The sequence below is a fragment of the Kwoniella newhampshirensis genome, assembly GCF_039105145.1.
Source record: "Kwoniella newhampshirensis strain CBS 13917 chromosome 10 map unlocalized Ctg14, whole genome shotgun sequence".
Lineage (NCBI taxonomy): Eukaryota > Fungi > Basidiomycota > Tremellomycetes > Tremellales > Cryptococcaceae > Kwoniella > Kwoniella newhampshirensis.
The window spans coordinates 312,165-340,127 of NW_027118344.1; the positions used below are offsets into that span (position 1 = coordinate 312,165).

Genomic DNA, 27,963 nt, shown 5'->3' on the forward strand with positions numbered 1-27,963 from the left:
TATAGCATTGCGCTCATCACAAACAACGCCTCATCGTCCAAGTCCCTTCTCCCTCGTTACATCTAGACTCCAGGAGTATACCAAATCCCTTGCATCAGTTGTCTTACCGCGGCCTTCTTTCTCGTCAGTCGCGCTCAATTCGCATCCCATCTTTCACTTCGACACTTCGACAAAACAAAATGTATTCGCACCCACCACCTCATCTAGCACACGTTCATCATCGACCGCCCACGGGACCTCCTACACCCGATACAGACCAGGGACCAGGACAAGGGCAAGCTGGTGCCTGGTCGACGTCTTCGTCCACCGCGGGAGCAGGAGGGGAGGGGAGGGGAGGGGAGGGGAGGGGAGGGGATTTTCACAACATCAGATTGGAGGCGGGAATCTCGCTCCTCCATACATGTTTGATCGACGACAACATTATCCGAACTACGGGAGTGTTCCTTCAGGTCTGGGCGGTGTCGAAAGTGGCGGGGGTGGGATCAGACCTAGCTCAGTGATGAGCGGTGGGGGCGGCGGAGGAGCATCAGGACACACACCTCAAATTTCAGCAGGAGGAACATCGACTATCGGGTCAGGAGGAGGTGGTGGTGGTGGACCTTTATTACCTCAAAATTTAGCTCAACATCTGAACAATCCACCTGCACCTCCTACATCAAACCAACAGCAGCAACAACAATTGGGCGGCGGCGGCGCCGGTGGTCATGGCTCAAGTGGAAATTCGATCTCGATCCAAAATTCAGGTTCGGGAGCCGGCTCGAACGGTGGTAGTGGAGTCACGACTGGTGCTGGGGGTGGTGGGAAGGTCCTGTTGATGCCAAATGGAGGACCTCCCCCAGCAGGTAGTGACGAGGAGAAGATATATATCCTGATAACGGAGCTTTTGGAGCCGGAGACAAGGGAGGGGGCTTTGTTGGAATTGAGTAAGAAGAGGGAGTTGTATGAGGATCTGGCGTTGGTCCTTTGGGGTGGATTCGGTGAGTTCACTACAAGTCATCGGAGAGAGGGCAGAACGCTGATTTAGTCTCCAAGGTATCATGAGCTCCCTTCTTCTGGAAATCGTTGCTGTCTATCCGGCACTCTCCCCGCCATCTCTCACGGCGCACGCCTCAAACCGAGTATGCAACGCACTGGCGCTCTTACAGTGTGTAGCGAGTCATTCAGACACCAGGGCGCTCTTTCTGAATGGTGAGTCGGATCTTCCAGTCGAGTCATCGAAAGTCGGCTCATACATGGTCCATCAGCACACATCCCTCTATTCCTTTATCCTTTCCTCAACACGACGAGCAAAACAAGACCGTTCGAGTACCTGAGATTGACATCATTAGGAGTGATTGGAGCTCTCGTGAAGGTGAGTCAATCTGCTACTGGGCACCGGAGTATTTACTCGCTTGGAGCTCATACTCAAACGAAAACCTAGCAAAATGATAATTCCGACGTCATCAATTTCCTCCTGTCCACCGAGATCATCCCCCTGTGCCTTCGAATCATGGAGACTGGCTCCGAACTTTCCAAGACTGTCGCCATCTTCATTGTTCAGAAGATTCTTGCCGACGATCTCGGTTTACAGTATATTTGTCAGACTTACGAGCGGTTCTACGCGGTCGGCACGGTGTTGGCAAACATGGTGGATGCTCTTGTGGAAAGTCAGGCGGTCAGGTTGTTGAAGCACGTGGTGAGGTGTTATTTGCGGATGAGCGACAATCCAAGGTGAGTGACGAGAAATCATGGGCGAGAGTCAACATGTCTCTGATGACGCTTATCCTCCACGTAGAGCACGCGAAGCTCTCCGAGCCTGTTTGCCAAAAGCACTACAAGACAACACTTTCACCCCACTTCTCAAAGGCGATATGGTCACCAAGCGATGTCTGACGACGTTACTTATGAACCTCAACGAGCGAACTGAAGCTTAATTGTCAGACTTCTCGCCGAAAGGAAGTCCAGCAATCGATCTATTGACAGACAAAACCAAACACAGTCATCCTGAATCACTTCATCTTACTACACATCACAACAATCATGATTTCCACGCGCAATTCACATTATACCCTGTATGATCCATTTTTGACCCTTTGCACCGTCGTTTGGTCCTCCCAACCATGTCGGCGACACATATGTTTTTTTTTTGAAAGCTCTTCTTCTTCTTCCTTCGTATCATTCATTGAAGTATCGTACACTCTTGGTGTTCTGGGAGCTGTAGAAGGGACGAGTGGATGTATAACCTATTCTGCGATCGATTCAGGAAAGACGAGTGGTGACAAAAACACGAAACGTGAAACCTCGGTGATGTTGGCGTTGCTCCTGGCCGGTTCCTGCAAGTTGAGGAAATGTTCCGATTGACAAGAGGTATACGGGGAGAAGGGGATGTCCACTGACGTGTGTTGACGGCGTTTCTGATCTGTTCTCATAGTCGCATATGGTGCACTGCGATTGAGGCTAGATGGACAGAGGGATTGGAGTGCCGCTGACCATGCAGAGGTGTCAAGTCAGGGTCAGTCGGAGGAGACGGGGTGGAGCGATGTTGGTGCGATGGGAGCGGAAGATGAAGTTCAACCGGAAACAGAGCGAGAGCATCTCGGAGCATTGCTGGGACCCTCAAGCCCCTTCAGTCTGCCTTCATCCGACGACGTATACCTATCCCCAGGCGCGCGCCAGAAGGGCAAGAAGGCCCGTAGATGATTGTTGTCAGATTCTTTGGAGTAACCCGTGATATGCATTCCCATCCAGGTCATTTGGAAGCCTCGTTGGCTTTGATCATCGTCGAAATTCATGATTCATCATTTGTCGTCAAAGGGAAGAAGCGCTCTACACAAGAACATAAAATACACCCCTCGCAAAACCTCACATGTTCAGTCGCTCCATCCTGGCGTTGATGATCAACTTGTTGGTGAAGGCCCACAACTCTGCGTTGTAATCATAGTTGGTGTCTGTTTGAAAGGAACGAGCGGAGCAAGAAGCGGTGGGCCCCCTTGAACACCGCTTCTACTGAGGGGAGGAAATTGTTTGGAGCGCGTATGAGGTGAGCCGAAGGGAGTTGATAGACCAGCTGTTGAGTTTGTGGGCGGTCAGCGTCTGACACTGCAGAAAAAGCGTGTGAACCTTTCCAGGGTAAATCGAGTGTTTTAGGGTATATAAAGTGCGACTACGCTCCAAAAATCTTGGAAGAGGCTTGCGAAAAGATGCGAGAAGACTCACAGTTCGCAATCGATGTTGAAGTGTGAGTCGCAACATTTCTTGCCACTCGCGCTGTGATCTCGCGCGCAAATGCGTGGGTTGGTTGTGAAGTAACTCGAGACTATGAGAAGAAGGAACGCTGTCAGTCGATATCCAGTGTGCATATGAACTGAATGCATCGCCTATATGGGACTAGTCGAAAAGCCTGCCGAGACCTCGTTGGACGAACAGTGGAAACAGGGGAAAGCACGTACACAGAGTTGACGCTGCCGATGACAGCTCGCAGTAAATCGGGCAGAAAGATATGTTCGAAGTCTTCCGCCTCCTAAAATGCAACATCACACCAATCCACACGGCTTGCGATGTACAAGGTGGATATTGGGCCACTTACGATGGCGTCCCTCCACGCTTGGACCGAATCGAGATACCGCTCCCCATCAGTCAGCCATCGTGGATGCCAACCCTGCGGCTTGCTCATCTTGTCGACATCCTTCAATTGTGAAAGGATACGACGGGTCGCCTTGATCTGTTCAGCTTTCGGCATGATGCGCTGATGTGGAAGGCGGGTATGTCAAGTGCATTGAAGAAGAGAGAAAAAGGGAACACGGTGAGAAAGGCTGGAGTCGGAGTGAAAGTGAGATGATGACGAGGAAAGGTAACCTAATGAATGACAAACGGGCTGAGTGTTTCAGAATACAGTCACCCGAGTGATTACGTAAATCTGAGGGGAGTGGCAAAGTGGCAGAGTGTGAAAAACGGCGAATCCGGGATCTTTGCTTAGACGTGACATTCATATTTTACATACAGACGATATTTTTGCATATGCGAAACAATCATGTCGTGCCACGCACTTTGAGGAGCAAAAGGGGTGTTTTGATACTGTCATCAATGGGATCCTTGTTGTGCATTTCTCACAAGTCAATACAGCCAAATGTCACGAGAGGCAGATTGACTGATGTTTCCAGACCACCTGCACACCCAAAGAAATGATCATCTCCACCGCATCGGACTGAATGAAGGACACGACCAGGATTGAGCGGCATGGGCTTGACCAGTGGTACGGCCAGTGGCGAACGACCTAGCGACATCCTTCTACTCAAGCTCTTCCTATCAATCCATACTTCTTCCTGGCACTGGGTTCGATATAACCCCATCCCAACGGCGTATCCCTGACCATGAACGCGAATCTGTACATCCATGGTAGATGAACGAGATGCTTGGGCGGTTGAGCAAGAGCTGGAATCCATGAGAAGGGAGGATACGGTATAAGAGGCTGTGGTGCGGGAGAAAGCGAGAGATGATATAGGATCGTTGAAGTGACTATAATGGTCGTCGTCTCGTTAGCACGCGTGGACAGCCTTTTGTGGCGGTGATCAAGTCGGTTTGACAGGAACCTGACGCACCTCGTTCAGGCGAAAGGAGTAGACCCTCCCATGCATGTTTGATGGGAAGTTTGGTCTCATCACGACCCCCTTTCTGCGAGAACGCCGTCTTCAATCGGAAATCATTATCGATTGTTCCTGGGCAAAAAGCTACAGTGAGTCGAAATGACAGTCAGTCTCGATGCATTCACACTGGACTCAAGCTTGAATTTAGGTTTCGACATAAAATGTTGCCCGTTGTACGGAAGACGTTAGGATGTGGACTGTTGCAGCGGAAATAGCACCACTCACAGAAGAATCTGACACCGCATCCTTCACATTCCACCCTACAGCTTTCAATAGCCTGCAAGCCTGCTGCTTTAGTGGCTGCATAGATCACTCGATGAGGTGCTGGGACTGTAGCCGCGACGGAAGAGAGATGATGGAGAGCTGGTGAGACCGAAGTGGAAGCGAGAAGTGGCAGCTGCCTCACATTGATTTAGCTCATCTCATTGAGCACATCACCCCTGATCTGGCACTTCCATGACCAGAGAGGAACTCACGAAACAGGCCAGAGCTAGGACTGTTCCTAGGTAGTTGACCTCGGCCAGAGCTCTTGCTTCAGCAGCCACGACGTCCAATCCTTCTTTAGTGGGTATTGCGAGGCCCGTCGAAGATGGTAGATCGGAAATGGACATATCGGTGAAATGGAGCTTGGCTGCTGATGATATGGACGAGGAGGAAGAAGACCCATCGGGACGTTGGAGCGATACACCGGCGAGTTCAAGGAGTAGAGCAGTGGATGGTAATCCAGCGAGAATGTGGACTGTATCAATACCGCCCCATGCTGCAAAAGCGGAGTTTTCAGTGGTCAGTCAAAGGTCATCCATATAACGCGTTGAAAGGCGTCAAGGACAGCACAGGACCCAAGTGATCAATGTCAAGAAGTCAAGGGGCGATCCCACAAAGCTTGATGCAGCAATCCAATACTCACCAGTGACGATACCTTCTCTGACCTTCACCAAATCATCCGTACTCGTCACATCTCCCGCAAAAATCAACAAATCACTCTCCGTCGCGCCCAAATCCACGCATTCCGCCCTGACCTTGTCCAACGCATCCTTTCTCCTTGCAAACAAACATATCTTCGCTCCTCTCTTCGCGTAAGCATGAGCCAGATCTCTCCCCACACCCGAGCTAGCTCCGAGAAGCAAGACTCTCTCTGTGTCGGGTGGAAGTATTTGTTCTCTTGAAGGCGGCGGGGTCGATTTGAGAAATGGGAGAATGAGCGGGAGCGTCAAGAAGGCCCAATATGGAGAGAGGGCAGGAAGTGACATGTGGAGGGCCGGGACAATGGGGATGAGGGAAGTTGTGTAGTTGGGAGCTTTTTACTGCTCGTGTCGGTGGCTTGGTCCACGCTTCTACTTTGCTGGGGGGATGGGCGCGCGCAGTGAGACTGTGTTTGAATGCTGTGTAATCTACGCCATGCAAGTTGGTCTGAGCCGTCCCATCTATCCGTCCATCTCAGTTGAGTGTTGTTGTGGTTGTGGTTGTGATTTTTGCTGTGCGCGTCATGAAAAGGGTGTCTCTGTTCCCGTAACTTGACAAAAACCTCGAAACCTGAAATACAACAAGTGAAAAGACAAGAACAACTCTTTTCATACAACCATGTCTTTCTCAGTCTCCCCAACAGCCATCTGATATACATTCAATCAGACGTTCATTTGACCCGGCGACATCTCAGAGACATACATCGGCTACCCATTCATATCTTCACAAGCAAAAGCCAACTCGCCAAAGTCTCACCCGTCACTTTCACACTCCCTTCCCCTTCACCTCTGGCGGCGTATCAAAAGTACACCCGAACCTCGCTCGTTCGGTTCCTCGTCAATCAACCCTAATTCTGTTTCGGTTTCGTCGACGACACGACTGTTGAAAATCACTCTGTCCAAACGTCCTTTCTTCACGGTTCCATTCTTTCTCTCGCTCCATTGCTCTTCGATCTGCCGCTCCTTTCAAGCAACCAATCGATTCTGCGGAACCGTAATCAACCGATACAGAACACCTTTGCCTTCGCCTTTCCGAGCTGAGGGAGTTCAATAGATAACGCTTCCGTTCTACCTCACGATTGTCCTGGAGCTTTTGCATCACCAAATATACCACGTCTAGAGTCAGCAAAACTGTATCACACGACGCCACTCAGCACAGCATCAATACAATGATCAGCAACGGATATTCTACTTCATCCCCTGATCCCACTTTCGTCGCAAAGGTTCGAGCCCTGTACGCAGAAGCTGACCAATCGCATGTCTTCACATTCTACGACAGACTCTCCCCCTCAGATCAGGTATCCCTTCTTTCCCAACTTTCGGACATCGACATTCACCGAGTGAATCGAATCTACACAAATGCCGTCGCCGCGGACGGATCTATCACTCCTGCACACGGGAATATCCCTCTTGACGAGAATGATGCCCTTGACGTGAAAGGCGGGAACCTCATTGGTAGATCACGAACACCCACTCCTCAACCTCCCGAAGAAGCCCTTCCTCTGCCCGACGAAGCTTGCGCGAGCGTGATCAACAACCCTGCCGAAGAGGCAAGATGGCGAGAGGACGGCTTGAAAGCCATTGCCCAGAACAAGGTGGCTGTCCTGCTCCTTGCTGGTGGCCAAGGGACGAGATTGGGATCATCCCTTCCTAAAGGCATGTACGATATCAAGTTACCCTCTGGCTTGTCGCTGTTCGAATACCAAGCGGGAAGAATCAGCAAGTTGGAAAGACTCGCAGAGGAGAGCGCAGGCAAGGAAAGAGGTAGTGTCAGCATCAGATGGTATGTCATGACGAGTGGACCGACAAGAGAGGAGACGGAAAAGTATTTCAGGGAGAAAGGGTACTTTGGTCTTCGCAAGGAGAATATCATCTTCTTTGAGCAAGGTGAGTGATTTGGTCTTACCTGATAGCTATCTTTGCGGTGCTGATGTCATGTTCCCTATTTTCAGGTGTCCTCCCTGCCCTGTCAGATGATGGAAAGCTTCTCCTTTCTTCTCCCTCATCCGTTTGTGTTGCTCCGGATGGGAACGGTGGTGTCTACGCGGCGCTTCGACGACCTCTTGACCCTTCATCATCTCGTTCCGTACTCACCGATTTGCGAACCCACAACATCGATTACGTCCACGCGTACTGTGTCGACAACTGTCTCGTCCGGGTCGCCGATCCAGTCTTCGTCGGATGTTGTATCTCTCGACGATCTCAAGCCGGTGCCAAGGTCGTTCGAAAAATAAACCCCACGGAGAGCGTCGGTGTCTTGGCGGCACGAGGTGATGCCTTCGCTGTCGTTGAATATTCCGAGTTGAGCAAAGAAAAAGCGGAAGCTCGCACTTCCGATGGTCAGCTGGCTTTCAGAGCCGCGAACATCGCCAACCATTTCTACACATTAGAATTCCTGGAATCGGTCGAAGCGATGGAGAAGAAGATGGCGTTCCACATTGCTCGCAAGAAGATCCCGACGATCGATCTGACTAGTGGAGAATCTATCAAACCTTCCGAACCTAACGGAATGAAATTAGAGCAATTCATCTTCGATGTTTTCCCATTCACCAAGTCACTCTGCGTTCTCGAAGTGGATCGAAGCGAGGAGTTTTCACCGTTGAAGAACGCTCCTGGAAGCAAGGCCGATTGTCCGGAAACCTCGAGAAGGGATCTGCTCGCTCAACAGAAGAGGTGGCTGCAGAAGAATGGCGCGATTGTCGGAGACGGGGTAGAAGTCGAGGTCACACCGAGTATCACTTATGGTGGGGAAGGTCTGGAGTGGGTGAACGGTCTGCAATTTGTGAAGAGCGGAGTGCTGGCTTCCGCACAGGATGCGCAGAAGTTGGTGGCGGAGTAGAGGAAGGGGGGAACGATGCACTGAAACCCAATAACGCAAACACGGACGATAGTCATGTCATTTAGTAAATTGATTCAATTCTTCATTCATTCTTTTCTCTTCCCTCACTATTTTTCGCATTGCCAATCTGCTCTATCATATGCATTGTTTTGGTACATTTCTGTTGGTCGATCGAAGGCAGTGAATGTTGTGCAAATGGAAATGCCATCTCTCTTCAAGCTATCTGAGAAGATCTATGGGCATTCTCCCCTCGCATCCTCTACATGGAGAGGCGAGCGGACCCTTCGACATCCTCACTCAATCTACGCGTTCATGACGTGAGACGACCTAAGACAAGCTTGCTCCCACGAAGCTCTTGGCTTTGCAGACTCCATCTTTCGTTCTGATCCTGTGCACGCTCTTAGTCTCAGGATCGACCCATGCCGCGTCGAGGTTGTCAAGCGTGATGAAACCCGGTTGGATCGTCTCGAACACCTTCTTTTTGGGGTTGAGTTGAGGTTCAGGTGTGGCATCTGTACAGAAACAGAGAATGGTTAGTATTCCGTGAAAGCACCGAACAAAAAAGGGACGAAGGGTCGGATGACTCACTCTCGTATTTCTCGCCTTCGAAATAGATCTTCTCTCCAGGTTGACTTCCCGCAGGAGGAAGGACGAATTCCACTCCTCCTTCTGTCTTTCCGTCTTTTGAGGAAGCACACAAGAGCATCGCGAAAGATTTCACTCCTCTCATAGTCACCGGTTTGAGGTTACACTGAGCGATTTGCAAATTCTCAGTATGTTGTGCCAGAAAGATATACAACGATATAATCATCCGTAATATAGAAGCGCCAACTCACAATGACGATAATTGTCGCTCCTCTGATCTCCTCCTCGGTCATGTACTTGACCAAGCCGGAGCAGACCGTTCGGGGCTCTGCTTCTCCAACATCGATAGACTCGACGTACAAGCTGTCCGCGTCGGGGTGTCGCTTGACTATAGTGGACTGTCAGTATCATTCTTCCACTATCGTTGGGGTAGTAGCGATCCCCCCCTCTGTCCTTCTCTTCGTTTGGGGAAGGTCACACCTCCACTCACCATCAAGCACTTTACCCACTCGCATGTCGATCATACTAGGCAAAGGTCCGGTCGGTTCCTCCTTCACCGCTTGAGCCTTTGCCGGTTTCTCCTTCTTCTCCTTCTTCTCCTTCTTCTTTCCACCTTCCTGAGGAGCACCAGCAGCGGCCGCGGTTTCCGGAACAGCACCGACAACAGCATCTTTGACGGTCTGAGCAGCTGAAGAAGCGGCACCTGTCACAGCCCCAACAGCAGCTGATACAGCTCCACTTACGCTCTCCGCCACACCGGCAGCGGTAGTGGGTGCAGCAGCGGCCTTCTTCTCCTTCTTCACCTTTGGTGCGGGGGCCTTTCGCTCAGGCACAGGAAGGGTGGAAACGTCGATGTCGAGCGATGGGAACGAGTTAGGAAGCGAAGATTGAGCGGATTGGACGGCGGGAAGGGATTGGATCTGGAGGAAGTATCGAAGGAGGGAAGGTTGATTCGGATGTTGAGATGGTGAAGCGGAGATCTGTGCGCCGATAATATCAAGGCCAATGTGTAAGTATGTAAAGGCGAAGGAGTAGAGTAAGAGTTAAGCTACTCAAACTCACGAGCGAAGGGTGGAGATGAGCATACAAGCTGACATCGGCGGAGGAAGGGAAGTTGGAGTAAAGGTATGTCAGAGGGGTGAGTTTCTCGTCAAGTGCCTAGGTGGGAAGCGATAAATAAACGCTCTCGTGTTTGATAATTTGACTGATAGAATGAGCATTACACTCACAGGGAGATCTTTGACCATAGCCTCGGTCTGTCCGACAAGCTTTGCGATCTCAGCCTTGTCCTTGTCCTCGGTGCCAACGAGCGAAGGATCAGCCTTCTCGGCGGCTGCTACGAACTCTGACACTGCAGACATCGCTCTGACTCGAATGTATGGGTAGAATTTGGCGGTAGATGAGATGGCTCGGATCCGTGACGGGATGAGGAGCATATATTCCTTGTTCGGACTGAGTCGACACGGAACAGAGATATCAATACTTTTGGATGACAATGACATTGTATGAGTTGAAATTGTTGCTGCGAGAGCACCAGAGTCCTGGTCGAGTGAAACGGGATGATGGTGAGAGATGACGTGGATTTTTGTTTTCTGTTTGAAAATGTGGTGGTCCCCTTTGTCTTTTTACGGTGGCGGCGGGTTTCATTCAAACGTCCATTGACACTCCATCATCTTCCTCCTACCTCGACACCACCTCTCTAAAAGTCGCATATCACACCAGATCAGCAGCCACACAGAGCACATACGACATGTCCGGGCCTCCTCCAAACTTCAACCCCGGAGCCTTCGAGTTCCGACCTGGACAGGGTGCTCCTTTCATCCCCCGTGGTCAACCTGGCCAACAACAACCTTATGATCCGTATGCCGCTTACGGTCAACAGCAAGGTCAGGGCTACTACCCTCAGCAACAGCAAGGCGTCTACGGTGGTCAATACGGTCAGCAGCAACAGGGTGGATATCATCCTCAACAGCAGCAGGCCTATCAACCCCAACAACAACAGGCTTATGTCCCTCCTGCTGCCAGGGGTTTCCAACCTCCTCAAATTCGATCTGTACAGGGTTTCCAACCACCCAGCACTTCCTCTTCCCCTCAGCCCGATGCCACTCGACCCATCTCCACCGGTACTGCTGGTAAACCCGTCTCCCTCTCCATCGGCGGCGGTGCTAAACCCGGTCCTGCTCCATCCCTCAGTATCGGTGGTGGAGCTCCTAAAGCTGCACCGTCTCTGAGCATCGGTGGTGGTGCACCCAAAGCTGCTCCTTCACTGAGCATTGGAGGCGGTGCGCCAAAGAGTGCTCCCAGTATGAAGATTGGCGGGGCGGCTCCTGTCTCGTTGTCCATTGGCGGAACGAAGAAGACAGATGCTGCACCCACCCTGGATGCGGCCAAGGCTTCCACTCCCAAACCCGCCGAATCGACCACATCAGCGAGTTCTTCCACTCCTGCTCCTGCTCCTGTCGCTGAGCCTGCGCCTGCCACCGACGCGCGGGCGAAAGTCGTTGCTTCCACTCCTGCGACATCATCGACTCCTGCTCCTGCTGCCGCGGCCAAGTCCGGTACAGCCACTCCCAACGCTACCAACTTTTCCAAGGTCTCCGCCAAGAACGACGCCGAAGCAATCTACAAGGAGCAAGCAGCAGCAGGTGCCGAAGCTCTTCGAGATCTGTACGGTGACGATGCGAAGGACTCCAATATCAAACAACATCTCAACATCATCTTCACGGGACATGTCGATGCCGGGAAATCAACTATGGGCGGTCAACTGTTGTACTTGACAGGAGCCGTGGACAAAAGGACAATGGAGAAATATGAGCAGGAAGCAAAAGCGGCAGGTACGGAGACTTGGTACTTGTCCTGGGCGTTGGATAGTAACAAGGAGGAACGAGCGAAGGGAAAGACAATCGAAGTTGGAAGATCTTATTTCGAATCAGAGACCAGAAGATACACTATTCTGGATGCTCCTGGACACAAGACCTATGTTCCTAGTATGATCTCAGGCGCTGCTCAAGCAGATGTTGCATTGCTTGTGAGTAGACGTTCCTGGTACAAAGTGAAACTTCGTCCCAGTTACTGACCATACTTCGGTGACAGGTGCTGTCTGCCAGAAAAGGAGAGTTCGAGACTGGTTTCGAGCGAGAGGGTCAGACGAGAGAGCACGCCATGTTGATCAAGAACAACGGTATCAACAAGCTTATCGTAGTTGTCAACAAGATGGACGATTCTACTGTCCAATGGGACAAGGGAAGGTGAGCAGTTTTTGTCACAGTTGATGTCGATCGCGAAAGCTTACAGCGTCTACGATTCAGATACGACGAGATCTGCACAAAAATCACTCCATTCCTTAAAGCTGTCGGCTTCAACCCCAAGACCGATATCACTTTCATCCCGGTCTCTGCGCAAATCGGCGAGAACATGAAGGATAGGGTGGACAAGAAGATTGCTCCATGGTATGAGTGAGTGACATTGCTGATAAATGATACACTTCGAGTGCCTGCGAGAAGCGAGCTAATAATTCTTCACCATGCTGTAGCGGTCCAGCACTCCTCGAGTACCTCGACAGCATGCAGATCATGGACCGAGACATCGATGCTCCTTTCATGCTTCCCGTTTCCGAAAAATACAACGAGATGGGTACCATGATCATGGGCAAGATCGAGTCCGGTCGAGTGAAGAAGGGTGACAAATTGCTCATGATGCCTAACAAGGTAAGCAGGAAGCGAACACCCCGCTTCTGAATGCGATACTGATCGAGCTCTCTGTCAGTCCACTGTCGAAGTCGCTGGTATCTACTCTGAACAAACCGACGAGCTCGAGCAGGCCTTCTGCGGTGACAATATCAGGATTCGATTATCCGGTTTGTCTGACAAAGACATCACTCCCGGTTACGTTCTCACCTCCGTCAAGAAGCCTGTCCACGCTGTCACCCAATTCAGAGCGGATCTGAGTATCGTAGAAGCCAAGAACATCATCACATCGGGTTACACCTGTGTTTTACACGTTCATACACTGGCAGAGGAAGTCACGATCACTGTAAGTGACAAAGCTGACGATTGTGGCGGTTTTGAGACATCCGTGATCATTATCGTGTCGACTGCTGACACACCTTCCTTCTTCAGAAACTTTTACACTATTACGATAGGAAGACTAAGCGGAAATCAAAGAAGGCACCGACTCACGCAAAACAGGGGATGCTTGTGTCCTGCCTGATCGAAACAGCAGCTCCGATCTGTATCGAGAGTTGGAAGGATTACAAGATGTTGGGTCGATTTACCCTTCGAGATGAAGGTGAGTTCAGCGTCTCACTCCCCATTAATCAACGCTAATCCCTGGTGTCACACTACAGGTAAAACAGTGGCAATCGGTAAAGTGACCAAACTGATTGAAAGCAACGAAGACCTACCCGATGTCGGGTCATTGAATGTTACCGCGTAAGGTGTCGGATGAAGAACGCCGAGATGATCGCCGCGAATTAGCGTCAAGCCTTTGGTAGTAAGCTGTTGGCTTAGCATTGGGCATGTGATCATGGGATGTAGCGATGTAGAGAGGCATATGGGTCTGTGTTGCTTGCGTCTTCAAGCACATGCATGGTATGATCTTGTAGGGCGGTGAGTGCAGAGGAGACGCTTGCCGGGTGATGCGATAAATGAGAGGTGCCACAAACGCGTTGACGCGTTTCCCCGCTGAAATGGGAACATGCAAAGACGCGTCCTACCACGAGATTGATTACCAGCCACTCCTCTTACTCCTGAACATCTCATTTATATTCCTCACTACCTGATACTGCTTCCTCGCCATACATATTCCTCTCTCTGGACGCAGCTCCTACGCACGTCACTTGACAAAGCCTCGATAGTCGATAATCGTTGAGACCAGACGCGACTCCCTTGCTCCTTCCTGAGAGGTCATATAATCAGTCAACATGGCCGCTGTCGCTAGCACCAACGTCGGTGTGCTGCCCGTCGCGAGTATTCAGGTGGGTCTGTGCCGTTACACTTGACACTTGATCAAAGTCCTGGCTGATATCTATGAGTTGTTAGATTAACTATGACGAAGAACTTGGTTCGTGATCGTTCTGCACCTTGTTCATCTGCAGCTTGGGCATGACCTCTTCGACAGAAGAAAATACTGATCATCGAATCATCGACCGTTGCATTTTACAGAAAAGATCGAAGAATTCCTAACCACCTACGTGCCGCAAGCACGACCGAACCGTCGCACTCTTCCCGCAGATGATGATGAAGAGGCAGAAGATGAGGATGATGAAGAGGAAGATGAAGATCTGGCGGACGGTCTGTCAGAATTGGATATGCGGGGCGGGGGGCGGGAGAGGGAGAAGGCAAAGTATATGAAGGCGTTGAGAAGGGTTGCGAATAGACAGACGGCCGAGGTCGTCGTGGATCTGGCGGATTTGAGAAAGGTGAGTCATCAGTGGACCAGTAGGTGATGTGAGAGCTCCTTGGGGCTGGCTGTTCGAAGTAGGCGAAAACAACGGACAATGCATAGAGAGTTTGCCGGCTGACCCACCCATAGTTCAGCAACGATCAAACGCTCCTTCACAACATCACTCGAAACACACGACGATACATTCAGCTGTTCTGCGAGGTGATTGACAAGATCATGCCAGAGCCGGATCACGAGCTGGATTTCACTTCCGATGTCCTGGACCTCATTATGCAGCAGCGAAGAGAGATGAATGAGCAGATTGCAGCAGGAGAGCGCGGAGATGATGGCGGGATGTTCCCTCCTGAGCTCATGAGAAGATAGTGAGTGTGCCCAAGTCGAGTCTTCCGTGGAGATCTGCATGACTGATGTCGATGATACACGGTAGCAACATCTACTTCCGCCCGCCACGAAATAACGAGGTTCTGGCTGTTCGAGCTGTCCGGGGCGCCCATCTCGGTAAACTCATCACTGTACGAGGAATCGTCACCCGTGTCTCTGAGGTTAAGCCTCTTCTGCTTGTCAACGCCTACACTTGCGACTCATGTGGTAACGAGATCTTCCAAGAGATCGCTCAGAAGGCTTTCACACCCCTCACAGTCTGTCCCAGCAAGGAATGCCAGCAGAACCAAACTACCGGTCAGCTTCACATGCAGACTCGGGCGAGTCGATTCCGACCTTTCCAGGAGGTCAAGATCCAGGAGATGGCCGATCAAGTCCCCGTCGGACATATCCCTCGATCCATGACGGTCCACCTCTACGGTACGCTTGCAAGATCAGTGAACCCAGGAGATGTAGTCCACGTTGGAGGTATCTTCCTTCCTACACCGTACACCGGTTTCCGAGCGATCCGAGCAGGTCTCCTGCAAGATACCTTCCTTGAAGCGATGCATGTCCACCAGCTCAAGAAGCAATATCACGCAATGGAGCTAACCCCCGAGATCGAGGAGTCCGTCGAAGAAATGAAGGAGGATGCCAACCTCTATTCGAGATTGGCAAACTCGATCGCACCTGAGATCTACGGCCACGAGGATGTCAAAAAAGCACTTCTGCTCTTGTTGGTCGGAGGCGTCACAAAGACTGTCGGCGACGGAATGAAGATCCGAGGTGATATCAACATTTGTTTGATGGGTGACCCCGGTGTGGCTAAATCTCAATTGCTCAAGTACATTACAAAGGTTGCCCCACGAGGAGTGTACACTACTGGTCGAGGTTCTTCTGGCGTCGGTCTGACAGCTGCCGTTATGAGAGATCCCGTCACCGACGAGATGGTGTTGGGTGAGTAGCAGAGACGAGCCAGCAATGGTGCAGTACTGATGCTGATCTCGATCTGCAGAGGGTGGTGCTTTGGTGCTCGCCGACAACGGTATCTGCTGTATCGATGAATTCGACAAGATGGACGAATCTGATCGAACAGCAATCCACGAGGTGATGGAACAGCAGACCATTTCTATCTCCAAGGCTGGTATCACCACAACTCTCAACGCGCGAACTTCGATCCTCGCTGCTGCCAATCCTCTTTACGGTCGATACAACCCCAAAGTCTCACCTGTCGAAAACATCAACCTGCCCGCCGCTCTTCTTTCTCGATTCGACGTCATCTTCCTCATTCTAGACACACCTGCTCGAGAGGACGACGAGAGACTCGCTCAACACGTCACCTATGTTCACATGCACAACACCCATCCTCAATTAGACTTTGAACCCATTGAACCCACGCTTATGCGACATTACATTGCTGCCTGTCGACGCGTTCGACCGATTGTTCCTCCCCAAATGTCCGAATACATCGTCTCAAGCTATGTCCAAATGCGAAAACAACAGAAGGAAGATGAAGCAGAAGACAAGTCCTACTCATACGTCTCTGCTCGTACTCTGCTAGCGGTCTTACGTCTCTCCCAAGCTCTGGCGAGACTGCGAATGGACAATGTGGTAGGACAAGGGGATGTCGATGAAGCCCTGAGATTGATGGATGTCTCGAAAGCGAGTCTGTATGAACATGCCGCGAACAGAGGACACGGCGAGGATCAGACGGACACTTCGAAGATCTTCAGAATCATCAAAGACATGGCACAGAGATCCGCGAGAGATATCGAAGAATATGAAGATGACGAGGAGGAGATGGAGGAATTGGGTATGGTCGATGTCAGAAATAGGGTCTTGGCGAAAGGGTTCACAGAAACTCAATTAATGGATACCATTCTTGAGGTGAGTCCATCCTCCGTCTGTCTTGAATTAGGTCCAGGTGGTCAGAGACAGAAGCATGACTGATTGTGTAAAATTTCTCTCGAATAGTATGAGAATATGGGTGTTTTGGTCAGGACAGCAAACGCTACGAGATTACGATTCGTGGCTCCAGACGAATACTAGAGAAGGGGAAGATGTGCTGTGCGGTGCGTCACGGGAGGGTTCAGGATGCCAGGCTATATACCATTCTTTTCTCCTTTTTTTTTGTACATGGGAAGCGCGATTGTGTCATGCATGCAACGAAGATTGGGTTGTGATGAGTGAATGAGAAACCGAAATATCTATCTACCTGATATGAGTGGAACATAGCCGAGTAAGAAGGGATTGGCAAAGGGGTTCGGGGATATACAACGTGTGGAGATGACTTCCTGGAGAAAGTACACATTTTGATTGATAAAGAAGTTGGAAGATCTAGCTTTTTATCTAATCCTCTGCTACTTGATTGCGTACACTCATACATGCAACACATTCAACTTGGCTCCACTCACACATCCTAGCCAATCTCCTTTTTCTGAGAAAGCAAGGTTGTTCACTTCGGATTCGGCCGTCCATCCACTGACCGGTAAGATGTCGGGCGCTTGAGCGGGGGAGGGTGTGCGTGCGCCGTGTGAGCTAGGTGTGATGGGTGGGGATAGGACGTTGTTGGGTGATTTGGTAGTTGATGGTTGGGTGGATGGTGGCCTGGTTTCGGGGAGGGGTGAAGTGAGATCGTATAGTAAGACTTGGGAATCGTCTCCTGCGATCCAGATAGATCAGCAATCAATGAAACGTGATACCCAAGACGTAGAGGACGTCATGAATGAGTGATTGCATTCGTGTATGAGGGCCAAATCCACGGGATGGACGTCGGAAGGGAGGGGCGAATCAACTCACCACAACTGGCTATCCATCCACCGCCCGTCACATCGCTGCGCGAGCTCGTCCCTGGCGATCCCCAAGCGATCCCGCCCAATGGAGCCTGATGTCCCACCAGCTCTGCCACCGGTTGACCAGGAGATCGCATGTCCAGAATCATGATCTTGGAATCGTCGAGACCGAAACATGCCATCATGTGTCTGTTGCGGCGAAGGAAAATAATGTCAGTCTTCTTATCCGTTTCCTTTCCTCCTCTCTCTTGACTCCCTCTTCACCGACCATCTATCGAATGGCTTGATCACGCAAGAAGAAAGACCCAAACCCCACTCACTGCTCTTTGTTGCTGAAAGCTATTCGAGCGAGAGGCGTGTCTTTTGACGATTCATAAAGGATAGTGGAATGTTCTAATTGTCGGAGGTCGAAAGCTCGTAAGGATCCATCGGCACCAACTGAGACAAAGATGTCGGATGAGTCGGGCAGCCATGACCTGTGCAAGGAGTAGTATTCAGCTTGTCACATCGAAACATGCCGAAGCGTATCAGCGGTAAAAGGTGCGAGGATGGTGAGTGGAGACAAGAGTAAAGCCCACAGATCATACACGGCCCGATCATGCGCAATGAGCTGCGTGAGAGCTTGGGAAGTGTTGATATCCCACAGAGTCGCAGTGGTATCTATAGAGCAGGTGACGATGGAATTTGGTGATTTTGGATTCCAGCTGAAAGAAGTAACGGGAGGTAGACTTGTGTGTGGTGTTTTGCTCTGCTCCGAATCACCATCCCGTATTAGCCTTGATTACACCTTGTCTGCCAAGTCGCGAAGCTCACATTACTCAGCATACTTCTGCTCTTGAGCGAGTACGAGTACCCTCCATCACCTCCATTCTCTGACGACCACCCGTTCTGACCATTTCCTGCCCCTACATAACCACCAGACTCGTGCCCCCATTCTTTAGTGACTTCATATATTCTCAAAGCATCTCCTGAAGTAGCTATCAATTCACCTCTCCCACCTTCCTCGTACGAAGCAGACATCGCCATCGACTCGCGAGGTTCCCAACCGACTTTCGTGGCGGGGAAATTCATGTTGATGGAAGCGATCTGTCCGAAACCAGATTGGCCGGAACCCGAAGCAGAAGATGATCCTCCTCCGCCACCATTTTGTGTTTGAGGGTAATATGAGCTTTGAGTGCGGTGCTTGTGATGGTGGTGGTGGTGGTGGTGGTGACTTTGTATAGAGTCTGGCGACGCAAGGTCGACGAGGAGGAGCTTGTTGGTAGGACCGGTGAGAAGCGTAGTAAGGGCTACTCGGAAAGGATGATTAGGAGAATGGGAAAATGCGATGCCGTATAGTGGGTCTGAACGCAAGGGGGAGAATTAGCAGGACTAGCAAGTCGTTGGACAGATGCTACAGCTCACAATTTGACTCATACTCGAGGAGTCGCGGGAGTGACATCTTCAGCAGCCAAGAGCCTGTGCAGACGAAGGAAGAGTTCGAGCAACGTCAGGTGTAGAAGGACTGTCTATTGACTATCCCTCTTCTCTTGAGACATGCAGCTAACAAGTGAGGATGAACGCTATGGGTGTTAAGAGTGGAAGGAATGATGGAAATCGCTCGCAGCGACGGTCACCACACTACTAACGCGTAACAACGTACCGACGAGATGTCGAAACCACGTGACAGGGCGTCTCTCATTCAATCAGTCATTGTGCAGTCGAAGATGATGCATGACATTCTGCCTTGTGATGTCCATTGGATGACAATCGTGCGCACCAGCATACAGTGAGAACATACTATCGAGTCGTTTTCGCTTCAGTGATCGCTGCTTAGTCAATGGGAACGATGAAGCTCCTTTGAGGGACATCCTATCACGGAATATACAATGGTGTTACATCTCTCATGATCAGGTCGTAAAGCACCTCTCAACTCCGATGCTACTCCAATTTCTCCAAATAATCCAGTCTGTCCAGGACTACCTGCTTGCTCGTCTCCTCTATTTCTCCAGCCAAGAACACCTCGTCGAGAATGGCGTAGACCTAACAGGTTATGGAAGGTGATGTCAGCTTCTTATCGTGTATATTCTCCGTAAAAGAGGAGAGACCCACTTTGTAAAATGAGAAAACCAAGTCGAGCTCGCAAACGTTCTGGAAGAAAGCATCTGTGGTAATCTTTTCATCAGAATCGCTTCCAAACCGTCGTATGGTGACCTGTCAGAGTCACCTACCTAGCACTTCCACGAAGAGATGAATGGCCTCGAGATACGCCAGTTCATTATCGTTCGAATCGACACAGACACAGAAGAAAAGACCAGCATAACGACGGTAGACGATCTTGTCGTTTCGGAACTGGGCACAGGTGGAGTCATCAGCCTGTTAGATGGGGATGAGACAAGCAGAAAGGACTGACCTCGACAAAGTTGGATTGATATTTTTGATCTCGAGGGGCGATCAGTCGGTGGACTTCACCTCGTAATCTGACCTGAAATCCATCATGAAACAAAGATGTCAGCGCGTGAGAGGGCGTGCGAGGAATGGGATTGTCTGTTTCTAGACAAAGGTCATGCTTGGACACGGACCTTCTCATCGTCATCGTAAGGGTGATACCATTTCGACAATCTCGTTTTTCCTTGCCGATTCTGCGCATCTTGTGAGCAACAGGACCTGTAATGGGTATATCGTAACAGCCAGCAACGTACTTGTACGAGAATGAACTTGATCATTGCTGAAGATGAAAAGGCGCTCGAGGACGAAAGAGCGGTGACGAAGTCGAAGTGACGCGATTATCAGACAGAGCTATGCTGTCTCACCGAAGAATCCTCTGCGCAGAATCACTTGGGACAGGGGTCCAATATACTCCTTAGAGGTATGCTTTGATGGTGGCCAGTTGGCCAGGTGTGTTTGGCTGTTGATGTAAGTCGGATAGGCTGGAATGAATAACAAAAGGGAGCTTTGAAAGATGAATGACTGATGTTGTCGCCGCTGGTCGCTGGTTGTTGTCGTGCCTGGAATCAACGATCCTTCTCCACCATATGGGTCAATAACATTGCAATCATTACATCTTGCACATCTCAACCTTCACGTCTCCTCCGTTTGGCACCATGCCGACCGCTCAATATGGTCACCTAGCCGACGATATCCCGCTTGATCACCGGGATTTACCTGAGCAATCTCGCAGATCGGTTGACGTGTCTTCAGACGGAGGTGGCTCATCTGTCGTTTACAAGGATGTTCTAGATGTCGAGCCTTTTCAGGATGAGAAAGGAGATAGGTTCAGAGATGATCCAAGACTAGAGGCAGAGGATGGTGATGGTGATGAACAAGGATATGCGGTCGAACCCAGACGAGTGAGTATCAACTCCTTTTCGCATCTGGCAGACAGAAGATAGCTCATGTCATATTGTTAGCTACGACCAAGGCAGAAATCCCGCAAGATACTGGCCGTGCTTATTACCATTGTCGCTTTCGCTGCTGTCATCGGTGGTCTTGCAGCGACAGGCTACTCTGCCCCTTCGTACTATGCTAAGAGCGGTACCAAGAGGATAACCATGGATCATATATTCAATGGGACTTTCAACGCCTACTCCAAACAGCTCGACTGGGTCAAAGAAGGTATGTCTCCACGCCTATGAATAGTCATACTCTCATGATGGTAGGATGGCTGCTCATGCCGATTGTTCCTTCACAGCCCCAGACGGTACTTTCTCGCATGTCAGCAAAGAGGGCAACATCGTGCTCAACACTGTCCAGAACATGACTCTCGACACTGTTCTTGTGGACTCATCCCACGTCCAAGATGGTAACGGCAACAAGCTTCAGTGGCAGTCATGGGCCCTGTCCGCTGATATGGAGTATGTTCTATTCAAGACTAATCATATCAAGCAATGGCGACATTCTTCATTCGGGAACTATTGGGTGTATCGACGATCAGATTCAGTCACCTTCCCCGTCATCGCTCCGACGAACCCACCGACAATAACACATTGTACTTGGGCACCTGTTGGCCATGCTCTGTCCTTTGTTAGCAAGAATGATATTTATGTCATCCCAGAATCCGAGATGGCTTCGACGGAACCGAGACCCGTTCGAGTTACGGACGACGGAAGCGAGGTCCTATTCAATGGTGTTCCGGATTGGGTCTACGAGGAAGAGGTTTTCGAAACTGATTCAGCCCTTTGGTGGAGTCCTGATGCGTCGACAATCGCTTATCTCAGAAGCGACGAGAGTGCCGTCAAGGATTTCAAGCTCCAATACTTTAATCCTTCCGGTGACGCTTTCGAAGCCCACCAGTATCCCTCGGAGCTAGATATGAAGTAAGTCTGTCTCTACATATCCTTGAAAGCATCTTTCCACTGACAGGAACACTTTCAGGTATCCCAAACCTGGCACGCCAAATCCAATCGTTTCGGTCCATACCTATACACTGTCAACTCGTTCCAGAGCGCAGCTGGCTTGGGAGGGAGAGATGCCCTTGGATGACCGCATCATCACCGAAGTTGAATGGGTTGCGGATGACGCTCTGCTCGTCAAGGAAATAGATCGAGCTGCAAGAAAGGGCAATGTCGTACTCTTTCAAGGGAGCAAGAGTCGAGGAGACATTGTCCGTATCTTGGGCAAAGACGGCGAGGAGGGAGACGATGGTTGGATCGATCATGTACGTCGTCCTTTGGCTTTGCACGGGAGTTTAGGTTAAGGCTGATCATGCTATATAGGGACAAAATGTCATTCCGGTGAAAGGGCCTATGGCAGGATATCTTGACATCGTTCCCAACGAGGGATTCAATCACATCGCATTCTTCAGTCCATATAACGCCAGTAAACCCATTTGGATCACCTCAGGAGAATGGGAAGTGACCCAAATCTCTGCCGTTGACACACGGAATGGTTCCATGTGAGCAAACCGAGGTATTTACGATTCTTGACGATGACTGGGACTGACACATTAATCAGCTATTTCATGGCTGCGACTCCCTCGATTGACCGACATCTTTACTCGGCTTCCCTACCCACTTCGGTTGAGCTAGAGTATGAGCAGAAGCTTACCTCTCTCACCGCTACCGAACGATCTCCCTCTGGATACTATGAGACTTCATTCTCCCCGGATGCTGGCTATTTTGTGTTGAGTTACAAAGGTCCGGAAGTACCTTGGCAAAGGCTGGTGGCTGTCAACGATGAGCGTGAGTCACATTGCCTCCTGCTCTTGCCTATTGGACTGACATCTAGATTGTGTAGAGGTTGATGTCCTGCTCGAGGGAAACGGTCAGCTGAATCAGACTTTGGCTGAGTTCGTCAGACCAATAATCTCGAGAACGACCATTGACAGTGATGGATATGGTGCGTAATCTGAAAGATCTCAGATGATGCAAGTTGACGTACTCTTCTCAGAGCTCAACATGCTGGAGATGTTACCGCCTAATATGGATACCACCGGTAGGAAGAAGTACCCTGTTTTGATCCGGGTGTCAGTGACCATCTCCGCCTCGTCTTAAAGGCCCATTAACTAAAAAGCCTACTCTGTACAGGTATGGGGGACCCGGCTCCCAAATGGTTCACAATCGTTTCGAAAGAGATTGGCACACGTACCTCGTCACATCGCAGCGATACATCGTGATTATGCTGGACGGAAGAGGGACTGGATTTAGAGGACGAGCATTGAGAAACCCCGTCAGAGATGATCTGGGCCATTGGGAGGTGGTGGATCAGATTGCAGCTGCCAAAGAGATGGTGAAGAGGGGTTATGTGGATCGATCGAGGATCGGGATCTGGGGTTGGGTGAGTGGGCCTGTCAATGAAACGACCACACGCTGGATCACGCTGATAGGATGCCATAGAGCTATGGAGGATACATGACATGTAAGACGCTAGAAGCGGACTCTGGCATCTTCACACTAGGCAGTGAGTCATGCTTGCCTTCTGCGATGACTGGGGTCCATAGCTGAGCTTGATATCCTCTTCCTACAGTGGCTGTAGCACCAGGTAAGTGCAATCACTAGATCTTGTCTCCCAACGGCGCCCTTGGTCATCTCCGTATATCGAGGCTGATCCCCTTACTTGACTATTGCAGTGACGAACTGGCTTTTCTACGATTCCATCTACACAGAGCGATACATGTCGACTCCCACTGCGAATGGCCAAGGATACCTCACATCGGCAGTGAACAACGTCACGTCGTTCTCGGGTGACAAGGTCGATTTCATCTGGGCTCACGGGAGTGGAGACGATAATGTCCATTATGCCAATTCGGCGAGTCTGCTAGACAAGTTGACTCAAAGACATGTGAGAGGATGGAGATTTAGGATGTTTACAGATTCGTGAGTCGGATTCAATTCGTTCAAATCAAAGTTCGGATGGTACTATACGATGGACATTGACTGATTTTACTGATGATTATTTACGTTGGGGGCCGGTAGGAACCACTCGATGGATAAGAGAGAAGCGTTCAGAGAAGTGTATGAGTGGATGACAGCTTTCCTCGATGAGAAATGGGGGAAGGGTGGTACGATCCATCATTGAGGACAGCGGCATTTAAGGGTTCTTTCCTGGTCTGTACTACTTCGAGAGGGATGCAAGGTGACCATACAGTAGTATCGATTCAAGCTGCGCTGTACGGGTACTCCAGTGCATGAGCGCACTGCTCATCGCCAATTGATCACACCCTCATGTCCAGCAACCTTGCTTGCGCATTCGTACAGTAGCAATCCATGGATCATGGAGGCGAGCACTGTAGTAACGATACAAGATTCAATCCTGCATACTTTCACACAAGGACCGATAACATATGGCTACTGTAACTGAAATGGCCATGACAACCGACACGTCGTACGTACAGTTTCATCCTAATCTATACCGGCGAATATATCGGTTCTACCGTACTATCTAATGGGATAGCCTCATACTCCGCAATGGGTACTCGATCACTGACACTCCGCAAACTCAGTCTCCTCAACAGTGGCAGGGTACTACCTCGTCTCTCTACAGCTTTCCCAAATTGGACCAGACTCTTCATACCCTCTGAGAAGGTCTCCTTCGTCTCTGAAATCAGGGACGAGAGACCTCGTCTGACCCCGCTGATCTCGTAGATCCCTCCAGGAGGTATAGATGATTTAGGTCGTCTCCACCACTGCAACAAAGGAAAGTTAGTTTTCCGTTTCATAAATTCGACACAAGCCTTAGAAGACTCACTTTCAAGGTCAGACTAGACGCCACGACTGATACACTGCTAAAGGCCATCGCTGCCGCAGCCATCATGGGATGTAGATGAATGTTCCAAGGAAGGAATACCCCCATGGCCAGAGGAATCATCAATACGTTGTAACAGCACGCCCAAAGGAGATTCGCCTTGATCTTCCGGAATATGGTCTGACCCAAGTCGAGAGCCGCTACGACGTCCAAAAGGTCCGAACGCATGAGTACGACATCAGCCGCTTCGATTGCGACGGACGTTCCGGATGACAGCGCAATGCCTAAAGAAGCAGCAACTAGTGCAGGGGAATCGTTGATGCCGTCTCCAACCTATTCATATTGAAAACAATTAACGAACATACCCGACATCGATAGGGCACCCAGATACTCACCATGGCTACACCACCACCATCCCGCTCACCCAGGTCCTTCACCATTTTTGCCTTTCCTTTCGGACTGACGCCAGCGTAAACCTCGTCTTCATCGATCCCGACTGCCCTTGCGATTGCTTTCGCAGTGGCCACAGCGTCCCCGGTGAGCATCGTCACTTTGACGCCCATTATTTGCAGAGCTCTGATTGCTTGTGCCGATGACGCTTTCGGAGAGTCAGACAGCGATAGAGCCAAAACTGGGATTGCCCCTCCAGTTGGTCGAACGATTGACGCAAAGATGACTGTTCGAGCAAGATCCGTTTGGGACCGCTCAAAGTCGACAATGTTGGCGGGCAGCTTCAAGTCGGAGCCGAATGCTTCTGCTGATTTCTCGTTCGATCCCAGGATAAAGTCTGATTTGCCTACACGAATCCGTTCTTGCACCGCTCCACTGGACAACTTGACGACGGCCTCAAGTCCATCACCTGTATGACTTTCGAAGTCGACCACCTCACCGTTAGGTGGAGATAGACCGGCGTTCGACAATACTTCTCGACCATAAGCAGCGACAGCAGTTCCAAGCGGATGCTCCGACCGAGCTTCAGCGAGCGAAAGGATTGACATGAGGGTATGTCTTTGAAGTGGATTTGCCGAAGTCGTCAAGGATAGGGTCGCCGCCGTGTCAAGGTCGGTACCAGTGTTCACTGTGAGGTTGTTGGATGGAGCCCAGGCCGCGGCGACAACCCTCATCCTCCCTTCCGTGACGGTACCTGTCTTGTCCATCACGACCCTTCTGACATCCTTGCAAGCTTCAAGGGCCTTGCCGCCCTTGATAAGAATCCCATTTTTTGCACCGACTCCGGTGCCAACCATGACTGCGGTCGGCGTACTAAGGCCCAGTGCACAAGGGCAAGCGACGACCACTACCGAAATACAAAGCTTGAGACAGACGCCAAATTTGCTTACGCCTGGAGAATGGAAGACATCCGGAAGATTGCCTGTCGAGCTGCCGAGTGAGATGAACATCCAGATGACAAACGTAAGGAGGCTAAGAGTGATCACAATCGGTACGAAGATACCAGCAACCCGGTCCGCAAATTGTTGTATGGGAGCTTTCGATGTTTGAGCGTCTTCTACAAGCTTCACGATTTGAGACAAAGCAGTATCCGCGCCAGCTCGCGTGACTCTAAAAGTAATCGTACCCAGGCCGTTGACGGTGCCACCAATCACTTGCGAGTCGACTCTCTTCGCCACCGGCACGGCCTCACCCGTCACCATCGACTCATCTACGGATGTAGAGCCGGTCAAGACGACTCCGTCCGCTGAAATCTTCTCTCCGGGCACCAGGAGGACCACATCTCCCGCTTGCACCAGTTCAGTTGGGATCTTCCTGGTAGTCGCAGAGGCGTCGAGTGTCTGTCCTTCAACTGGAGAATCGACGTAGATGGTTGCAGATGAAGGTGTGAGGGACATGAGATCAGTGAGAGCAGCCGATGTTTTTCCTTTGGCCAGGTTCTCGATGTATCGACCCAGAGACACAAAGGTGATTAGCATTGTGGAGGTGTCGAAAAACGTTTGTGGGTGATTATCAGGATCGGATGAGAACATGGCAAAGAACATGGCGAGGACAGAGTACGAGAATGCAGCGGATGTACCGAGGACGACGAGGACATCCCTTTGATGTCACAAACTGTCAGCTGAAGCTCATGAAATGGTCAGCCGTACGCCACTCACATAGTGGCCGATCCATGCTTGAGTGACTTCCAAGAATTGATGTAGAACTTCCTCGCTAACCAGCCTTGCACCGGAATAGTGAGAGCAAGACAAACTAGATCACCAAGATATATTCCGGTGTAAATCTTCCACATCGTCCAACCCATCAACCAACGCGGGAGATACATGCTCAGCATCCCAATGACGAACACCGGTACGGCGAACACGGCGGACGCAATGAATGATCGTCGCCATAGCGCTGTTTCTCGATGCTTTTGTAGAGACGCCAACTGAGAATCGTCTTGTGTAGTCGTTGGTAGAAAAGATAGTTGCGGATACGCAGCAGAAAGCGTGTCGACGATGGTTCGTAGCGATATCAGCAGTGGGGAATGAGTCAAGGCAAGATGTGTGTAGGGTGATGGTAGGGTGACAGAATGGACACCGGCGAGAGACTCAGTCGTCGATATCAGTGCAGAGACTATTTCCACATTCTCAAGTCTGAAGGATCCAAACAAATCAGGTTAGTTGCGCTTCCGCCATGATGACCATATGTGACTCACCCATAGACTCTAAGTTCGACCTCATCCACCTCACTCTTCTCCACTACAGTCGCCTCAAAGCCTATATCTTCTATCTCCTCGGCGATTCTTGCATCGCTCCAAGTCTGTCCATGAGCGTCCACAAACGCTTCATCGTATTCTACTACCCCTCGCTCAGCAAGGAGGGATATTTGCACCGAGTTGATACCGACTTGGTGTTTCAGCTGCGATTCGATAGAAGCCACACATGCTCCACACTGAATAGACAGGAGAGACATCTCATGAGCGAAATGGCACCTTTACGGAGCTTGAAAGTTGTATGACTCACTGTCATACCTCCAACCCTCAGCTCCACACGTTTCAGACCTGATGGTGCCTCTTTGCTCAGACCTGCACCGGTCCTACTAGACTCGCCCAGCTTTCCTTCCTCATCGCCAAGCGTGATTCCTTGAGGTATTCGCGGAGAGGTGAAGAGTTTTGAGATGGGACTGATGGGGATGGTGTTGACGATGGATGAAAGGAGACCAGCACCAGACGCCGAGCGTGTACGCGCATGTGATGTGGACATGATGTGCTGATGGATATGACGTTGGCTGGGAAGATCCTGCTGGGG

General features: G+C 50.6%; 10 protein-coding genes across 10 annotated transcripts; 5 read left to right on the forward strand and 5 right to left on the reverse strand.

Annotated features, from left to right (window-relative positions):
* Positions 1-179: 179 nt before the first annotated feature.
* On the forward strand, positions 180-1,913 carry IAR55_006821 (cell differentiation protein rcd1; the record flags this gene model as incomplete). The annotated part of the gene is made up of 6 exons (XM_066949899.1): positions 180-402; positions 450-977; positions 1,033-1,188; positions 1,245-1,351; positions 1,421-1,710; positions 1,775-1,913. 6 exons carry the CDS (start codon positions 180-182, stop codon positions 1,911-1,913), a joined length of 1,443 nt encoding a protein of 480 aa, XP_066799591.1.
* A 2,357-nt stretch (positions 1,914-4,270) lies between these two features.
* IAR55_006822 (uncharacterized protein) lies at positions 4,271-5,872 on the reverse strand (the record flags this gene model as incomplete). Its single annotated transcript, XM_066949900.1, has 5 exons — positions 4,271-4,494; positions 4,578-4,706; positions 4,848-5,019; positions 5,099-5,382; positions 5,530-5,872. The coding sequence occupies 5 exons, from the start codon at positions 5,870-5,872 to the stop codon at positions 4,271-4,273; spliced, it is 1,152 nt and encodes a 383-aa protein (XP_066799592.1).
* An 881-nt stretch (positions 5,873-6,753) lies between these two features.
* IAR55_006823 (uncharacterized protein) lies at positions 6,754-8,423 on the forward strand (the record flags this gene model as incomplete). Its single annotated transcript, XM_066949901.1, has 2 exons — positions 6,754-7,471; positions 7,537-8,423. 2 exons carry the CDS (start codon positions 6,754-6,756, stop codon positions 8,421-8,423), a joined length of 1,605 nt encoding a protein of 534 aa, XP_066799593.1.
* A 327-nt stretch (positions 8,424-8,750) lies between these two features.
* IAR55_006824 (methionine-tRNA ligase, beta subunit) lies at positions 8,751-10,369 on the reverse strand (the record flags this gene model as incomplete). Its single annotated transcript, XM_066949902.1, has 6 exons — positions 8,751-8,935; positions 9,012-9,174; positions 9,260-9,396; positions 9,499-9,988; positions 10,071-10,166; positions 10,238-10,369. The coding sequence occupies 6 exons, from the start codon at positions 10,367-10,369 to the stop codon at positions 8,751-8,753; spliced, it is 1,203 nt and encodes a 400-aa protein (XP_066799594.1).
* A 389-nt stretch (positions 10,370-10,758) lies between these two features.
* Positions 10,759-13,442, forward strand: IAR55_006825 (translation elongation factor Tu; the record flags this gene model as incomplete). Its single annotated transcript, XM_066949903.1, has 7 exons — positions 10,759-12,036; positions 12,102-12,256; positions 12,317-12,463; positions 12,541-12,715; positions 12,774-13,040; positions 13,127-13,295; positions 13,354-13,442. 7 exons carry the CDS (start codon positions 10,759-10,761, stop codon positions 13,440-13,442), a joined length of 2,280 nt encoding a protein of 759 aa, XP_066799595.1.
* Positions 13,443-13,929: 487 nt separating this feature from the next.
* Positions 13,930-16,820, forward strand: IAR55_006826 (DNA replication licensing factor MCM7; the record flags this gene model as incomplete). The annotated part of the gene is made up of 7 exons (XM_066949904.1): positions 13,930-13,983; positions 14,048-14,069; positions 14,171-14,427; positions 14,541-14,773; positions 14,839-15,728; positions 15,787-16,658; positions 16,746-16,820. 7 exons carry the CDS (start codon positions 13,930-13,932, stop codon positions 16,818-16,820), a joined length of 2,403 nt encoding a protein of 800 aa, XP_066799596.1.
* A 329-nt stretch (positions 16,821-17,149) lies between these two features.
* Positions 17,150-19,004, reverse strand: IAR55_006827 (uncharacterized protein; the record flags this gene model as incomplete). Its single annotated transcript, XM_066949905.1, has 6 exons — positions 17,150-17,433; positions 17,571-17,752; positions 17,884-18,039; positions 18,142-18,311; positions 18,377-18,906; positions 18,968-19,004. The coding sequence occupies 6 exons, from the start codon at positions 19,002-19,004 to the stop codon at positions 17,150-17,152; spliced, it is 1,359 nt and encodes a 452-aa protein (XP_066799597.1).
* A 479-nt stretch (positions 19,005-19,483) lies between these two features.
* Positions 19,484-20,268, reverse strand: IAR55_006828 (AP-2 complex subunit sigma; the record flags this gene model as incomplete). Its single annotated transcript, XM_066949906.1, has 6 exons — positions 19,484-19,585; positions 19,655-19,707; positions 19,774-19,894; positions 19,956-20,027; positions 20,125-20,184; positions 20,245-20,268. The coding sequence occupies 6 exons, from the start codon at positions 20,266-20,268 to the stop codon at positions 19,484-19,486; spliced, it is 432 nt and encodes a 143-aa protein (XP_066799598.1).
* Positions 20,269-20,646: 378 nt separating this feature from the next.
* Positions 20,647-24,058, forward strand: IAR55_006829 (uncharacterized protein; the record flags this gene model as incomplete). Its single annotated transcript, XM_066949907.1, has 13 exons — positions 20,647-20,892; positions 20,953-21,157; positions 21,234-21,858; positions 21,917-22,199; positions 22,258-22,436; positions 22,496-22,722; positions 22,778-22,879; positions 22,931-23,006; positions 23,068-23,317; positions 23,377-23,440; positions 23,507-23,521; positions 23,610-23,856; positions 23,956-24,058. The coding sequence occupies 13 exons, from the start codon at positions 20,647-20,649 to the stop codon at positions 24,056-24,058; spliced, it is 2,622 nt and encodes an 873-aa protein (XP_066799599.1).
* Positions 24,059-24,386: 328 nt separating this feature from the next.
* On the reverse strand, positions 24,387-27,918 carry IAR55_006830 (uncharacterized protein; the record flags this gene model as incomplete). The annotated part of the gene is made up of 6 exons (XM_066949908.1): positions 24,387-24,665; positions 24,728-25,057; positions 25,120-26,773; positions 26,833-27,309; positions 27,372-27,607; positions 27,679-27,918. The coding sequence occupies 6 exons, from the start codon at positions 27,916-27,918 to the stop codon at positions 24,387-24,389; spliced, it is 3,216 nt and encodes a 1,071-aa protein (XP_066799600.1).
* Between the last annotated feature and the right edge of the window lie 45 nt (positions 27,919-27,963).